Genomic DNA, 18,191 nt, shown 5'->3' with positions numbered 1-18,191 from the left:
GCTGAGCTAAATCCCCAGCCCCAATGCACTGTGTGTTCTGAGTTGCCATGACTAAAATAGATAAATTGTTAAAGTAAACTCAGTGAAATAAGAAATGACTTCTCCCTAATCAGCTTGCCCTTGTAACAGCTTTTTTTGCTTGTTGGCACAAGGATCAGACCTAGGTCAGATCAGATGCTTAAGAAGATAGGAAGCTGGGCTGGGCATGGTGGCACACACTTGTAACCCTAGCACTTCACAGGCTGAAGCAGGAGGATTGCTGCAGGCCTGAGGCTGGCCTGGGCTGTATAGTGAGTTTAAAACAGCCTGAACTACATAGCCAGACCTTGTGAAAGAAAGCCCCAGTGGGGCTGAGTGACAAGCAGTGACTTAGACTCCCTCATCTGCTTCCCTGGCTTTAGTTAATAACTGTATGCCCACAGTTTCCACTCCGGCAGCTTCCACCACAGACTCTCTTATGATTAACCATCCTTACTCTGAATGAGGCCTGTTTCCCAGCTTTTCCATGGCAAGGCCTGTAGTCTTTTTCCTTTGTTTCCTGTCCCATTTTCTTCAGCAGTATTTATTTGTTCAAAATATCAACAGTGTTTATGCTCAGGTAGGTGATTTTTATGATCGCTGCCTGCCACCCCGACTTTTTGGAGATTAGGTCTCAGTGTGTGGTTCAGGTTGGCCTTGAACACACTGCTTTATTCCTGCTGGCCTGAGCTCATGGTGATCCTACTGCCTCTGCTTCTGGGTGCTGGGATTGTAGGCATTTGCCACCACACCCAGCTATGACTTTACATTTTGCTTCTCTGTATTTTGTAATTTATTTACAGCAAGCATGCATGGCTTATTTTTTAAGCTTTAATCTATAGAAACCTGCAGCGTACAGGAGAGTAGAGAATGGTGCGGTGAGTCCTCATTCACTAGCTGCATTAGTAATTAGCTGACTGCCAAACACTGATACCTGTTCTTGCCTATTCTGCCTCTTATCAAACTATTTGAAGCCAAACCTGCATCTCTTTTCATCCGTAGACACTTTCAGTGTATTTCTCTCCATGAGAAAGAATCTTTATTAGGAAACATTCATACTACCATTATCAAGTTTTTGAAGTATCAAATGTCTGATCAAATTTGTAATTGTGCTTCCTTTTTAAAAAAAGCAAAACATTTGTTTGTACACATAGAATTGTAAGCTCAGATGTTGTGTTTGGTTGGTATTTCTCATGTATCCCTTAAAATCTGTAGGTTTTCTCTCCATCTTTTTTTCCTTATTGCTGTCTATTTGCTGAAGAAACCAAACTTTTTGTCCTATGGGCTTATTACATTCTGTAGTTTGTTGTTTGAATTCCTATAGTTTCATTTAACTTATGCTTCTGAAAACTGGCAGTTTCTTTTAGAAGCTGAATCTGACTGGGGTTTTATTGGTTCCTCTGAGATATGTACTAGGTGTATTGTATTGTTCCTACTGTATCATGTCAGGGAGTGTTTAGTGTTTAACTATAATAGATACAATGACGAATGTAGGCAGGGACCATCATGACTATTAACAATTACGTATTATGTATTTAAAAGCAAAACAGTTAAAGCAGTACTCCCAATCTGACCAAGTCCTTAGTTCTCATTTTCTTGTACCTTTGACACCTTTTAGCTTCTACCTCAGTTCTTGAAATGGCTTTTTCTTTGTGACCCTAGACTTGAGTTATTCTTATTTCTCGTAGTTGTGTAGTTTTCTCTAAGTCTTATTATTCTTAATGATTTTTTTTTTTTTTTTTTTTTTTTTTTGTCTTTTTCCTTTTTATCGGTACCGGGGATCGAACTCACGGCTGCCTGCTTGCAAGGCAGGCGCTTATGCCGCTGAGCTAAATCTCCAGCCCCTATTCTTAATGATTTTTAAAGAAGGGTTTAATCTACAAACAGTAATTGTTTCCTTAAAGGACTTAAATTCATGGTTTCAAACTGTCTTGGTGTTGATGTTCAGATCTACATTTTGAAGCTTGAACTTTGTCTAGGCCTAGGTTAGGCACAGTCCAGGCTGCAAACACACAGGCACAAAGTGCCAGTGTTCCCCGAACTTCCTCACTGAAGTTGTTCAGCAGCAGCCAAGGGGATGCTGTCATCTGGTGGTCACTAGCGGAAGTAGCTGACCCCCTACCAGATCTTCTCAAATGCTTCTTTTTTTGTCAGGGATTGATTTATTTTGCTCAGAATCCAGCCCTTTGACTCCAAGTCCCTTTCCTTTAGCTTCATCTTTCTGATTTAGTTAATTCCACTTCAGACAACCATTTCAGTGTTTAATTCCACTTCAGACAACCATTTCAGTGTGTGGCTTCTTACATAATCTTCCTTCTGCTCCTGGTTTTCTTAAGAAAAATTTCCCTTTCCTCCATCTGCCCACTTTATCCTTTATTTTTTGTGTTTCTTACCTTTCAGAATTCAATCATGGTTAATAAACATGCATATAAAGTAGTGATTCTAATGTCTAGGAAAAGAAAAGGTACAATTTTGGCCAGTCAGTTTCTATAATTTGTGAAGAGCAAGTGAATAAACTAGTATCATTAGCCTCTGTATGAGTTGCTTTGCTGACACTCTGACAAAAGTACCTGACACACCAGTTTAAGGAGGAGAGGTTTATTTTGGCTTGTGGTTTCAGTTCCACACTGGCTGGCTCCATGGCAAAAACAGCAAAGTGGAAGGAGGAAAGCTACTAATCCATTGCAGCCAGAAAAAAGGCTGAGAGAAGAGAGAAGCCAGGAACAAGAATACAATCTTCCAGGTCATGCCCCCGGTGACCACCTCTTCTGACCAGACCTCACCTTCCAAACAGCTCATTTAGCTAGAAACTCTTGAACTAATTGATCCATTGATGAGTATAGTGACTCCATGATCCAGTCACCTTCCAAAAAAACCTGACCTCTGAACACGTAAGACTGTTTGGGGGACATTTTAGACCTAAACCATAATGTCGTACCCCTGGCTCCCAGAAGACTCACGTCCATCTCATTACGTGAAATGCATTTAATCCGTTTTAAGAGCCACCAAAGATTTAATAGTTCAGCACTGGTGAAAAGTTCAGTCCAGGGTCTCTTCTGAAACTCAAGGCAAACTCTTTTTACCTGTGAGATCCTGTAAACATCAAAAAGAAAGTTAAATACTTCCATTGTAAAATAGCACAGGGTGAACATTTCCATTCCTAAAGGGAAGAATGTGGGACAGAAAGGAATAGAACCCAGCAGAACAAACATTTAAGTCCTGTAGCTCTGTGTCTACCACCTGGGGTAGGTCGTGGTGACATGTGAGCCTCAAAAGATGTGGTTGTGGTGACATGTGAGCCTCAAAAGATGTGGGCAGCCGTGCCTTTGCAGCCTCACTGGGTTGCTGTCCACCTGGCCTCTCTTATGCTGACTCTGCACACCACCTGTGGTTTTCCTCGGTGGATGGCCCACATTCCTGGCATGTCTGACTTCCTGGGGTTCCTACTGTACCTTTGGGTCGCTCTCACAATCTGACTAATCGTCTTCTCGGGTGTCTGACCTGACCTCTCAGGCCTTCCATTTGAGTGGAAGCTTCCATTGCTCCACAACTCTTCTAAAAATTCTGCATGCCTGAAAAAAAATCACCATGTGGATGACTAAGGTCTGCCACTAGTTCAAGCAGTGGCCTGCCCCATAGACCATGGCTGCAAGGGCCTCTGAGGGCTTGAGTTGCTGAACTTGGGAATGCACTTCCCTAGATAGTCCTGAATGAGCAGGATGCCCTGAGCACTCTTCTCAAAGCAGTGTCTTAAGCTACCTGCCCTTTTGCCACCTTGAGCCTGCAATAGTGGGGTCAGGCGATTTCCTGAGATGCCCTTAAAGGATCTTTCCTGTTGTCCCACAACAAAGATTTGGCATCTTTTTAATAGCACTGATCTTTTCAGCATCCACACTCTCATTGGCTCTAGTTTTATAGGATGCTTTCTTCTGGATGAGCCACATGATTTTACTATCTTTTGGGTCTGCTTTGTATCCCTGATTCTCATTGTAAATTTGACTGAAAGTAGCTAGCAGTATCCATGTCACAGTCTGAATGTTGGGCTGCATTGAAGTCAGATGAATTAGTCTACCACTCAGTATCATACAGGGTACTAGGACATAGATAAAATGTTGACAAATTTTTTGGCAGAGTGCAACACTTATGGCCTCTAGTCCACTTCCAAGTAGAATCCTCATTTCCAACTAAACCATGAGCTTGGCATGAGCTGGTCTTCTGATCTCCAAATAGAACTGCCCATCAGCCTCTGCTTGTAGCAGTCTAGGGCTTCTCTAGCCTGCATTTCCAGCCTTCTCAGCTCCTCCCACAAACCAGTTCCAGAGGCTTCTGAATCATGTGGTCAGGTACAGTAATAGCAATGGCCTCACTTCTTGATACCAATTTTCTGTAGTCACTTTTCCTTTCTTGGGGGAAAATACTGGATACCCCCAACTTTATGGAGGAAAGGTTTATTTTAGCCAACAGTTTCAGGGGTTGCCTGTGGTCAGCTGGGGTAAGACAGAAGCAGCACAGTGGAAGGGCATGACAGAGGAAGAGAGACAAGAATGCACCTTCCCAGGTCATTCCCTTAGTGACCCACCTCTTCTGAACAGACATAGGCTAGGAACTCCTCAGTACATTAATCCATTGATGAGTATGGTGACCCCATGATCCAATCACCTAAAAACCCAGCTTCTGAAGCACATCAGACTTGGGGGGCATCTTGTAACAATCTCTTGAAGTCTTTTTGAAAGTACCAAAAATCCCCTCTAGAACCTGAAGAACTCCATCTGAGTTCTTCTACTTAGTTCCTTTTCTTCAGTAACAGCTTTCAAAATACACATCATTTTATGTTAACGGGTTTTTTTCTTTCTTTATCCCTAATAGGGAAGAAAGTAGCACAGTATAAATTCTCATGAATCCAGAACACTGTACTATCTGCTTAAAAAAAATTTTAATACTGTACACTGTCTAAAGAGTCTCACGAAGTAATATATTATTCTCGTGTGAAAGAAGAAGCAGACCCGCTGGCCTGAGTATTTGTTGAGGCCACGTAATCAATTACAGACAGGCCATCGATTCCAGCTCAGGTCGGAATGACTCAAATATATAGCTTTTATTTAATTGTGCTATCTTTTAGTGTTAAAATGTTTTCTTCATGATTTAATTAAATTTATGGTATTTCAAATATATGTGTCAGCTTACAAAGGGAACTTACAGAAGCCATGTTTGTAGTTGTTCGGGTTCGAAAATTGTGTAAAATGGTTCAGCCCCAGATTTCTCAGCCTTTTCCTGACAGTTTAGTTGTCATCACAGCTTACCCTGTCAAAGATAACAGTGTTTGTTTTTGTAAACCAGCAAGTTTATAATCCTAATCGGCCTGTTTAGCATCTTTGTGACATCTATGCATCCTGTCTCTAACGCTGTCATCAGCTTGCTGCTTCTGCCTGAAGCTCATTTCAGGGTTTGTCCAGTCCCATCCTGTTCTTACTGTATCCTTACTGGACTTCCCGATTCTCATCCCCAACCCCATACACATGCTCCAGAAACATTCGTGGCGGTGCCTAACCTGATTTGGTGTTAGACCTTTGTGCCCTGTAGCTTTGCTACTATTTGTGTAAGCTGTTGTCTGTGGATTCCTATTTGTTGTCTCTTAGGTAGGGTTAGTCACACTGGCCTTATCTCAAGAACACAGGGCTTCCTCTAAATATAAGTGGGCTTCTATGGAAATAATATGGTAAACAGTACCCAAGACAATGTGAAGGAAACAAACTTTGGGTGACATCTCGTTGAATTTGTGTCATTCAGGATTGAGAGTAAAATAGAGTAACTTCTTTGAATAAATAAATCATACATGTTGTACAACCCAACTAAAACATTGTTATTTTGTTTTGCAGACAATGGTACATGGACACAACTCTGGTTGGTGTCGGATTATCATGAGCACGGATCCCTTTTTGATTACTTGAATAGATACACAGTTACTGTGGAAGGAATGATTAAGCTTGCTCTGTCCACCGCGAGTGGTCTTGCCCATCTTCATATGGAGATAGTTGGTACCCAAGGTAATTCTTTAAGCAGGTCTGTTACTCAAGCTTTAAGCCCCCACAAATCAAATATCTATTCAAAATTGTAAGTCAGCCTAACTAGAGATACTTAAAATGGATTTTTAAAGATGAGAACATTCTTTCTTTCTGTTAAATCTCAGATTTAGGAATGTGGAAATTTACTTAGAGATTCTGTAGGCATTGTAGCAACACTGGTATTTCTGTGAGTTTTTATAAGTTGCTTTCTGCAGAATAATAGATAACAGGAAGTTGGGAGATCATTTTCAGATGGGAGGGGAGCAGCAGATGCAGGGAGAGGGAAGGAAGGTGAGGGAAGGGCATCATCAAAAACAACTGAAGAAAAAAATGGAAATAGAGTTTTCGCAAATGAGAAAGGAACCACGAATTGGGAGGAAAGTGAAGGATAGGGGTTGAAAAAAAGAATCAAGGCCAGGGATGTAGCTCAGCAGCAGAGTGCCTCCCTGGCAAGCATGAGGCCCTGAGTTCGATTCCTGGGTGCCAAAAAACAAAACCAAAGAAAAAAGAGGGGGGAAAAATTAAGATGTATGTATGTGTACTAACTCCCCACAATAAGCATGACCATTGTGTACAGACAGTATAAATAAATAAGTAAATGGACTCATTTTAAAAGTAGCATTCAGCCTTATTTACAGTTTTTGAGTATCACAGTTTTAAGAATTAGCTCAGAGAATGTATCTTTATAAATAAATACTAAATAAAATAAGAAAGTAGATTTTAAATGCCATACTATATAAGTACAATCTGGCATTTCTATAGTATTTATATAGTAATTTATTTATTTAGTATTTCTTATTTAATCTTTAGTAATCTTATTTAATCTTTAGTAATCTTATTTAATCTTTAGTACTCTTATTTATTTAGTATTTCTTATTCCTAATCACCTGAGTGTGCCAGGTGAAATGCTTTCATACTGGGCCAAGAAGAGAGGCCTTTGAACCTAAAAGATAGACTTGTGATAGTATTATTTAAATAACAGCACTTAATTTTTGGTTCTTTAGGAAAGCCAGCCATTGCACATAGAGATTTGAAATCAAAGAACATCTTGGTGAAGAAGAATGGGACCTGCTGTATTGCAGACTTAGGGCTGGCAGTAAGACATGATTCAGCCACAGACACAATCGACATTGCTCCAAACCACCGAGTGGGGACGAAAAGGTATGTTTGTGAATGAGTGGTATGCAGTATGTCTTGACATCAACTTCCTTTCCTTGTCCTTCTAATATTTTTCCCTGGAAACTCAAGCTTATCTTGCTATGACAATATTAAGTAGATCTTATGGTCATGCCAGGACCAAAGCCAACATTACCTGACTTGAAAGGTGGCCTCCTGATGAAAGGCAGGTCTTCCAGATGGTGTTAGCAATTAGTTATGTTAACCATAACAGTAACAGCTAATGTGGATGGAGCACCTGCTGCATGCCAGGCGTCTTTGTAGGTCATTTAACATATTGCCTCGTTTCGTGTCATCATCAAATGCTGTGCTGCAAGTGGGCCAACTGTTTCATGTTTTCAGTTGCTAAAAATACACCTTTTCTTTTCCTTAGAACTTCTGTGTGTGCCATGTCCTAACATGCACTTTTCTCTACTGTTTCTTTACTTATGCTTATACTTACTTAAGGAAGCCTTATCTAGTCCTCAAGTCTTAAGTATCCCTGCCAAGGGCTGTCACAGCATGCATATCATGTTATATTGTATTCCATTAGCTTGTAAGCTGCTTGGGAGCAGCCTTGTATTCCCAGCATCCTAGTCCCTAGTATGTGATAGACCCTCAATAAATATTCATTGAATCCATAAGTTCTCAAAAGGACCTAATTAGATAGGTGTTGGTTTGATTGATTTGCAGATAAGGAAACCATTTCATGGGGGTTAAGTATTGTGACTACCTCTGTGAGGATGGTAAGCGGAAGAGCTCAGATTTCTAACCCCAAAGCCCTTACTCTGCTCAGTCATGTGTTACCACATTTCTTCAGAACCACTGCCTTGACCTTGGAGATAATCAACAACTTTAGCATATCAAAACTATATTTATGATTTCTGGATTGGGGGGCGCTTTCATAACTGTTGACTGGCTAAGGGACCCTCTGTAGTGTTTGTTACAGATCTTTGTGGGTCCTGACCGATAACATTAACGGGGTTTTTGACATTTTATAATGTAGTATCAATACGAGCACTGTCACTCCTTTTTATCTATTATGTTGCTCCCTAGAGTAGTAGTTAAGTTCTAGCACCTTTTCATCCTGCTTAATAACAGTGAGAGACTTCCTGGATTTTTAAATGATGTAATCCCTGCACAGTACATGCGATGGTATACTTCAGGGCATTTGTAAACCTTCTACCTAGTAAATGAATGTGTTTCATTGGAAATCAAGATCACAAATGGCACAAAAATGCCATTTGAGCATTTTGTAGTATTTATATCATTAATGAGTCTATATCTCAGTTATATAATACAGAGTGTGTGTGTGTGTGTGTGTGTGTTAGAAATTGGTGGCAATAGGGGATGCTTTTCACTTTATACTTTATGTATTTGGAGAAATTTTTATAAGTGTGAATCACTTTTTAAAATAGTAGAACTGTGCTAAAAGTGTTAATAGTGGTTGTGTTTTTAAATTTTATTCTCAGGAGTAAAATAAAATGCATGAAACATTTATATAGTATGGCTGTTATTCAACAAAATAAAATATTGGCTTCTTTTTTAGGTACATGGCCCCTGAAGTCCTAGATGATTCCATAAATATGAAACATTTTGAATCCTTTAAACGTGCTGACATCTATGCAATGGGCTTAGTATTCTGGGAAATAGCTCGTCGATGCTCCATTGGTGGTAAATTGCTCTCTTTGTCATTAGCAGAAATTGTTCAGGAACTGCCTCTTTGCTGAATGAAATTCTGTGAACAGACTGACAGGTGTCACTGAGCGTGCCAAAGAAAACAGGTGATAAGACCTGGAGTGAAGTTTGGCATGTCATTGTGTGCCAAAGTACAGCTTTACTCTCATGTCTTCTCCTGTTTCCATTTGAGTCTTGGGAAACATCAGAACAGAAGTCCTATTTCCTTGAACTGTAGAGTGGACAGTGTCCTGAGAAGGCCATTTAAGAAGCTGTTGGTAGCATGTGCCTCTGTCAACTTCTTCTCCTTGAGCTTTCAACTGGTTATTTTCTCTAGGTGATGTTAAAGATGCAGTGACAATTATATTGCATGACTTTTTAAGTTTGTTAGTTTTTAGCTTTTTGTTTTTATTTAGATTGAGCACTTAGCTCTGTTTACTTGAGAAACTGACTTACTTTGGGGTCTAGGCTAAGATCTACGACCTCAGGTTTTTGAGGCAGTGAGGGGCAGAATAGGCCTTGGTATTGTAGCAAACAGGACGTGTTATTGGCAGATGCAGATGAAAGGACTTGCACTTAAGGTTTGCCATGTAGAATTCATTACTCACTGAGAGGGTATACGTCCTGTACCCAGCAAGAGACTGTACTCACAGAATCTCATCTGCTGCACAGTGGACTAATGGGGGAAAATGCCAACCTGGTCATCAAAGACCATAGTTAACCGTCATTGAAAAAACTTTGCTGAGCTGGTGGCAATATTGAGTTTTTAGGCGCATGCCTGATAGTGGGAAGGTTGATGTAGATGTGGATGGAATAATGAAAACTTTCAGCCTTATTCCACTTACCTGCTTTAATCATAGGGCACTGTAATAGGCCTCTTAGGGACTCTTTCTAGTGGTTCAGCATTTCTATATAAATTCTTCAAAAAATTTTTTTAAATAAATACAGGAATTCATGAAGATTACCAGCTGCCTTACTATGATCTTGTACCTTCTGATCCATCAGTTGAAGAAATGAGAAAAGTGGTTTGTGAACAGAAGTTGAGGCCAAATATTCCAAACAGATGGCAGAGCTGTGAAGTGAGTATTTCTTTTGGATATGAGGCCATTTTCTAAGCTGTTTCTGTTTACTAAGTAGAGATTTTAGGGGAATCAAGAATTCTCTTTCCTTTGTTTTCATAGCAGTTAAACCAGTGAGTAGAAGTAAAATAATTTGGTTTTCATGTTCAATGTTAGCACATTCAAAGGGCCATGGAACATCTGCAGTGGCCGTTAGCATATCTGACATTTGTTAGATGTGCCAACTGATATGAGTGAGTGCTGTCTTCAGCAGGGCAGCCCAAAGTAGTGCCCTGAGCACAAGACCAGGATCAGAAGCCTTCTGTTCTAACCCAGTCTGGTGGAGCTGGATTTATATGGGAATTTCACTTCTCTAGAACTCAGCGTCCCATTGTAAAATGAACAACTGACTAGAATGATTGCAGAGTAGCGTCAGATGGCTTCACAGACGACATTTCCCAGATGAACATTAACCAAGAGTTAGGAAAGTACCCTCCAACAGTATGAACTCTTCATTCCCAGCTCTTAGGAAAGCCTTAGATAAAAAGGTTTGCTTATTTGTAAATTTAAAACATTTATAAGACAAATTTAATTGCCGCTGTAACTATTATGATATTTGTGAAACAGACTGAAGTTCTGTAACTTAGGTATAGTAAAAAACTGGTTCCTTTAGTAGTTGATTTTACTTCTGAAAATCAACTCCATAGAGACCCTAAAATGGACAGTATACTGCCTACCTCCAGCCAGATGAACTCTTCGGCCCACACACATACAGCTCAGCATGCTCAGAATTCGCAGGCAGCGTAATAGTTCAAACACATCGAGCGTGTGAAACTGCCAGAATACCTACTGCCTAAGTCTCTTTGAGAGCCTCCATTTCCAGTCTGGACTGGTTACTCTTAAGGTCAGATGTACACTTTCACCTTCCCGTATCCCTTATCTCTGTCTTGAAATTCTCTGCCTCTCTTTGATGTTGATTCCTCTTTCTTGGATCTTGGATCTGATGTTTTCTTCTTGTTTCCTGATTTATTACCTCTGCTTTTACAGCTGTCAGTTCGGAGGTCGCCGTCTCATTGAGATATTACCTCTATTTAAAATTATGCCCACCTCCCTTAGCATATTTTGACCCTGCTTAATTATGTTTTTCCTTTAAATTTACCATTGTATGGTAGTTCATGTGTTTTATAGTAATTTATGTATCTGTGACTTAGCCCTCTGGAATGTAAGCACTGTGAAGACAGACTGTATCAGTTCAAAGCTGTATTCCTGAGACCTAAATTAATGTCTGTTGTATGGTAGGCATTCAGCAAATACTGCTGGGATATGGTCCTTTTAACCTGGAAACAGCTGTTTTTCCTAGGAAGTGTTTGTGAAGTATCTTGAATTGCTTCTTCTCTATATTCTTCTGTTTTGTTTGTTTAACTCTCATTGCTTAAATGATAGCGCTCCTAAAGAAGCCCTGTGAGTTTCTTACCTTCCTTGCCCTCTTACCCATCTCTTTATCTTCTTCTTCACCATTTGGGAGGTTTATCACCTTTATATTGCAATTCTATTTACTTTTGTCCATTTATGTTCTTACATTTTTAATTTCCAGGAGCACTTTTCTAAGTACTACCCCCATTCATTATTAAACATTATTAGTTCATAACTAGCCATTTGAGAAAGATATCTAACATGAAATATAAGGACTGAACAACTTTGAGTAAGGAGATTGCCAGGGGAAATGAAGTGTAGAATGAAGTATTTTCTTTCATTTCTTTGAGGATATTAAATATATATATATATTTAAAAGGCAAGTGGCACTCTATACATATATATAGAAATAGAACTCAGGGCCAGGCCTTGTTTGTACATGGCAGCAAAGTGAATATTTTACCACTGACCTATACCTCCAGCTCTAATGATAGGTTTTATTAATATTGTTCTCTTTGGGTTTTTTCCCCAAGTTGCTTCTTTTGTGTTTCAGTTTCTCCATTTCATATCACTTTTCTTGAATATATGATCAAACTCTTTTTTTTTTTTTGTCTTTTTCATTTTTATCGGTATCAGGGATCGAACTCACAACCGCACACTTGCAAGGCAGGTGCTTATGCCGCTGAACTAAATCCCCAGCCCCATGATCAGATTCTTTATATATAAAGAAGGACCCAAAAGCTAACAGGAACTCTTGTAGTAGAGTTTATTAAGTGTCTCTTCAGGCGACCTCACTGGGTTGTTTTCTTGGGAAACTACTGACACCCTTCTTTTGATCGTTCCTCCCGGGCTGTTCAAATTTCCAAAGATTTTTGGCCGGAGGATTATGTGCAAATTCTTTCCATGTATCGGGGAGAAAGCTTACAATCTTAATGTTTAGTGTATTTCCATTGTGCCTGCATGTTTTCAAGGTCCTCGTGTTTCTTCTTAAATAAAAACCTCTAGGTATCTGCTGGGTTGTAGCTGTGTAGTCACCTGGCTATGTAAAGTCTGGGGAAAGGTCAGGTTTCCAGAGCTCAGCTCTTGAAGCTTATCCCCCACTTCTTGTGTTTTACCCTGAGCCTTGTCCTGGAGTCGGTTCACATACTTAATTTTCCAGTATAGGGACGTCTCAGTATGAGTCATGTTCTTCTTGCCTTGCCCAGTGCTGGGTTAGGATTTAACTTTTCAGATCTACCAGGTCACCTTTTATCCATCTGCTTTCTAGAAGCAAGCACTAGTATCCTAGTAGTACTGATCATTTCCATTCATTTGCTCTTACAAATAACGCTCACAACAATATTCATATGCATGTCATTTTAAAAAATTTATATATATATAAAGATTTGAATTCCGCTCAGTGAAAAAGTAGTAAGTGCATTAATCGTTTGTCCTGTGTCCCCTGTAGGCTCTGAGAGTGATGGCTAAAATCATGAGAGAATGTTGGTATGCTAATGGAGCGGCCAGGCTGACGGCTTTGCGGATTAAGAAAACATTGTCACAGCTCAGTCAACAGGAAGGCATCAAAATGTAATCCTGCAGCTTTGGCTGAACTCTACTTTTTCTTTAGATCTGCTCCTGGGTTTCATTTGGGAGGCCAATCGTTCTACCTCACTGAGAGGGAACAGAAGGAGATTGCTTCCTTTTGCAGCAGTCTAATAAGGTCAACTAAAAACTTCCCAGGATTTCTTGGGACCCAGGACACAGCCATCTGGGTCCTTTCTGTGCACTATGAACGCTTCTTTCCCAGGACAGTTACAAATGTTGTATAGTCTACCTTTATTTTTTATTAACAAAACTTGTTTTTTAAAAGTTGACTGCTCGTCTTAACTTTAGGTAACTCTGCTGTGATGAAGATCATCTTTAGGACAAGGAGCTGGACTGTTGAGTTATTTTTAAAAAAAGTGATTTACTCCTGGTTAGTAGTACATTCTCAGAGGATTCTGAACCACTAAAGAATTTCTTTGATTCAGTCTTTGAATGTACTGTTCTATAATTTTTCAGGATCTTAAAACTAACTCTTATGTTGAGTCTAAAAAGGACCTCATATAGTAGTGAGGAACATAATTTATGCAACTGTATTTTGTATACTATTATTGTTCTTTCACCTATTCAGAACATTACATGCCTTCAAAATGGGATTGTACTATACCAGTAAGTGCCACTTCTGTGTCTTTCTAATGGAAATGAGTAGAATTGCTTGAAGTCTTTGTGTTAAAACCTGTAGTCTCTGAATTCTAAAAGTTTATTTATCTGAATAACTCAAACCTTTTCTGTTCTGTTTTTACAGGAGTTTTGTGGTATGCCATTGATATTCCATTTTGAAAATGCCTTTCTCCTACCAAAATGCGCTTAAACCACTAAATATGCTGTGGCATAAGCCAGTTGTTACGTGGTCATGTTGGAATATTCTCCTTCGAGCTTTTAGGGTTCAGTTGTGCTGTCTGAGTATATTTTAAAAAGGCAAGTGGCACTCTAGATGCTTACAGTGCTTTAATAAGTTAATGTTCATAGCATACAGACTAATTTTTCTATAAGAGGAAATTTGTCTAGCTGCTTGTGAAAAGTTGTGTGGTATTCTGTAAGCCATTTTTCTTTATCTGATCGACAGTGTTATTTTTTTAGAAGTGAATTACATGTAAAGTAGAATATGGTCAATGTTCAGTAACAGGCCTTTTGTTTAGAGAGGCAAAGGTAGTTAATAATTCAAATAGAGAACAGATTGTGTAACAGTCACACTTGTTATGTAGGTATACGTGTTCCGTGGGTTCTCTGTCTTTGTAAGGTTAACAGTGTGGTTCTGAGGTCTCATTACACTTTGAGGAAGGCAGCTTTTAATCCAGTCTTTCCTTATCTCGTATGTGCAGATACTGCAACTGCCTAATTAACATGGTTGCATAATGAATTCAGTGTACTTTGGGGAGCGGTGGGAGCTCGAGAGCATTCTGTACATAAGTTCTCTATTTCCAATTGTTTTCAGTCAGATTAAATGTGTAAGTAAACTTGTCACGGTCTGCTCACATGAAGTTAAAGCTATCTTATGGTTACTGAGTTTTACTTAAAGAATGTAAAGTATGTAGGGCTTTCACAGTTTTCAAAGTCCTTTTTATCACTGTGATCTTATCCTGAGAGGGAGAAACTATCATACCTGTGAGACAAGACTTTGACTTGGTAGTGCTGTCAGTGCCCTGATAAAGGGTCAGAATAACCTTTGCAGTATTTTGGTCAGGAAGGCACTGTGGCCATTTATGCTGAATGAGTTGCATTCTGATAACGTCTTATATCTTACACGTAGAATAAATTTGAAAGACTACTTGGTCTTAAAACCAAAGTAATTCTAGAATGACATATTACATAGAAATCTAGTATCAACTTGTGTGTTTAAAAACATGGGGAAAATGTTCTTAGAGGCTATTTTGACTACAATTTTTGTTTTCTATAGTTACCATGATTTCTTTGAAGCAAATGTTTGAGGGTTTGTTTTTATAGTTGTGTTATAATACCTGTTTGGTAATCTCTAGTTCTATAATCAGGTACTTTGGGGGGCATTTCTTAAGCCTACAAGATCTGCTTTATGAAATCCAGGGGACCAATGCATTTTATCACTAGAACTATTTTTATATAATTTTAAGAACATACCAAAAGTTATCTGATTTGAAGTTGTAATACATGATTTCTCACTTTCATATAAGGTAATCCACTTTTGCTAAAGATAATCTGCGTTACATCAGAGGTTGAGTTGCAGTTGTACTGTTCTTGCCTAAGTCATAAAATGTACTTTTTATGAATCAGGGAATTTTAAGTTGGAATATAGTTCAAAATTGAGTTTACATATTACTGCATCTGATTCCTATTTTGGCTAGGGACAGCTTGATGAACCCCAGTTTGCAACATTGAAAGTGAAAACTATTTAAAAGGTGAAATAGTTCATGATTACTATGGCCATAACTATAGATAAATTTGAGTAGAGTAATAGTTTTTATCACTTAGAAGCATAGGCCTTTGTTTATATTGCCTATCCTAACATGCTTACATTCAGAGATATAACATGACTGAAACATGTCCTCTGGCCATCATTCTGTCAGTACCCCAAAGCAGCGGGAACAGACAAGTATGACAGCGGGGCATAGCTCTTCCTGGCCCTTTTTTCCTTCATGTCTTTAAACTTGCTTCTTCTGACCTAACTTCCTGCTGGCCCTGTCTCAGAAACCATTGCCTCCTACCCATATTCCCAGCCTTTTGAATGAAGAGTTGCTTGAGAGACCCCGGAATAAAGTGGACAGTGGAATTTATGAAAAATACTTCCATTTCCTTGAATAATTGGTATGTCAAGGAGGGGTCCCCAAGTCTGGAGGTGAGGTTTGGGAGGCTCCTGCTGGTTGCCCTGCTTTGGCCTAGCCATAAACAAGAAATAGAGTAGCAGGTGTGGCAGTGGAAGTTGTGCCAGAAGCAGTGGCCAGTTGTGTGCCCTCTGGACAGTCAGGCCTGAATGCCGAGCCTGTAACTCTGCTGTAACAACAGTGCTTGAGAAGTGCCTTGAGTTGGTGTACAGTGCCACGGCCATCAACAACTTCAGATTGCAGTTCTTACTATAAATTTTAAGCGGTCACTCAACCAGTTTCAGTCTTGCTGAGCTACTTGTTTCCCTCTGTGTCTGAGGCCTGTCAGTGTAGACTATACTCTAAGCAAATGGCAGAGTGTGACTAACACACAAAATCAGTATTGTCTTAAACATATCAGACTTACCCCCACACACACACTGAAGGAATGATTGATTGTAAATCATCTGTTTCTTTTGTTTCTTGTGACAGTGGCTCTAAGTGGTGGAGATCCCAAATAATGGTTTTCTTACAGCTCAGCAGAAAAATACTCAGTTATTTTGGGATCCTAAAGATCAGCACTGGACAGGTGCTGCAGTCTGCTTTGGAATGCTGGAATACCGGCTCTTTCTAGGAATGCTGGATTCCTAGGGTGTTAGGAGTGTCTGTATGTTATTTTCACTCTCATTATGCAATCTAATTTGTAAATGTTAGCTTTCTAAAAAATATGGTTAATAACATTCTGCCTGTTTCTTAAAACTTAGAACTTCAGTGTGTTTGTTTTTGTTTTGAATAAGGTTTTTGTGAACTGAGCATCATAAACATGTTTTGATAACCCCTCTTTCACAGTGTGCCGATGGAATGGGGTGTTTGATATTTCTTTATATGTCAAGGAGATGCTTCAAAATATCAATTGCTTTAAACTTAAATTACCTCTCAAGAGACCAAGGTACATTTACCTCATTGTGTATATAATGTTTAATATTTGTCAGAGCATTCTCCAGGTTTGCAGTTTTATTTCTATAAAGTATGGGTATTATGTTGCTAAATTACCCAAATGGTACTGTACTGTTTATATTGTTCCCAAAATAGCATTATCTGTACTTTTTGTTTTCTGTATTTTATTATATTTGTGCAAAATTCTTTTGACTTTGTCAGTGTAATCTCTGCCCTTTCGGATATGTACAGAAAATGTCCATATAAATTTTGACTTGTGTTGATTGATTTTGAGAAGCCTGTAAAAGGAGAAAAAACCTTAAATTGCATTTCCCCATAAGTTTTTAAAAATTGTATATTGTATTTGTAGTAATATTCCAAATGAACTGTAAATAGGAAATAGGAGAGTGATGTTTATGTTAAGTCCTAACACTACAGTAGAAAAATGGAAGCAATGCAAATAAATTACTTTTTTCCCAAATGCCAGTGACTCCATTCTCTTCTGGAGGAGTAGGATGAATACGTTTCTGAAGTCAAGAGTGCTGGCAGACTTCACTCAGTTCCAGGAGAGGGACTGAGCTCTTGGTTTCCTTGCTGATCACTGGTTAGAGATCACCCTTGATATCTAGAAGTTACACACTTACCTGGGCTCACGGCATCCTTCCTCTCCCTTCATGAAAACCAGCCACAGCTGGTTGAGTCCTTCTCACATTACCTTTCTCTGATCCCCTTTTTCCTTTGCTTGTCTTCCACCACATCTCTCTGCTGCTTTGCTCTTCCACCACTTTTAGGGGCGCTCCTGTGACTATTTAAGCCCTTTGGGGGTAATCTCCCTGGTTGGTAACTTCACTTTTCATCTGTAGAGTACTTTTATAACAGTACCAAGATTAGTGTTTGATCAGTCAAAGGATGGGACTTTGGGCGTTACATGTGCTTACAACAGTAGATATGTTTTCTTTAAATGATATTACACTTTATAAAGCAGTCATTGCGACATGTATTGTTGAGCTTACAATAGAAATCTGGTATATAATAGTGGCTTTAAATCTGAGGGGATCAGCATCTGAGTGTTCCCCTAGGACTTGAAACATTTAGAGGCATTTGCAAAATGCCGACCATAAATCTAACCATACCAGTAATTTCATTAAATGTGAATGAACTGGACATTTGATTCATTGTCAGAGTAGATAAAAAGTAAGAATCAATTATATGGTGTCACAGAAGCACTTTAGATTCAGACAGAGATAGAAAGTATGAGAAAATATGTACCATGACAGTAACCATGAGAGACCTGGAATTGCTATATTTATATCCAAGTGGGCCTTGAGACACATACTGTGGGAAATGGAGCAGGGTATTTTACATGATAAAAAGGGGTCAATGTATCAGAGAAGTACAAGAATTACATATGCACCAAACCAAAGCTAAAAATTACACGAAGAAAATGATCAAAAGAAATGGGCAGTTCAACAATACTTGGAGCTTTTGAAGTTGTGCTTCCAATAATTGATAAA

General features: G+C 39.1%; 1 protein-coding gene across 4 annotated transcripts in view; it reads left to right on the top strand.

Moving 5' to 3' along the window:
- The window catches only part of Tgfbr1 (transforming growth factor beta receptor 1), a 53,960-nt gene extending 36,802 nt beyond the window's left edge, over positions 1–17,158 (top strand). For 3 of the 4 annotated variants that reach the window (XM_063224719.1, XM_063224715.1, XM_063224726.1), the window contains exons 5-10: positions 5,895–6,062; positions 7,085–7,241; positions 8,785–8,909; positions 9,861–9,991; positions 12,831–12,952; positions 13,713–17,158. In XM_063224719.1, the coding sequence (XP_063080789.1) occupies positions 5,895–6,062; positions 7,085–7,241; positions 8,785–8,909; positions 9,861–9,991; positions 12,831–12,952; positions 13,713–13,734 (725 nt within the window). In that variant the 3' untranslated portion in view covers positions 13,735–17,158. Of the gene's footprint in view, positions 1–5,894; positions 6,063–7,084; positions 7,242–8,784; positions 8,910–9,860; positions 9,992–12,830 lie in introns of all 4 variants that reach the window. The other variant, XM_003470724.5, reaches the window with a different exon arrangement.
- The last annotated feature ends 1,033 nt before the right edge of the window (positions 17,159–18,191 follow it).

This window comes from Cavia porcellus, unplaced genomic scaffold, assembly GCF_034190915.1.
Source record: "Cavia porcellus strain 051 isolate PalLab524CR breed Dunkin Hartley unplaced genomic scaffold, mCavPor4.1 scaffold_1, whole genome shotgun sequence".
Classification (NCBI taxonomy): Eukaryota; Metazoa; Chordata; class Mammalia; order Rodentia; family Caviidae; genus Cavia; species Cavia porcellus.
This window is presented reverse-complemented; position numbering and strand designations above follow the sequence as displayed.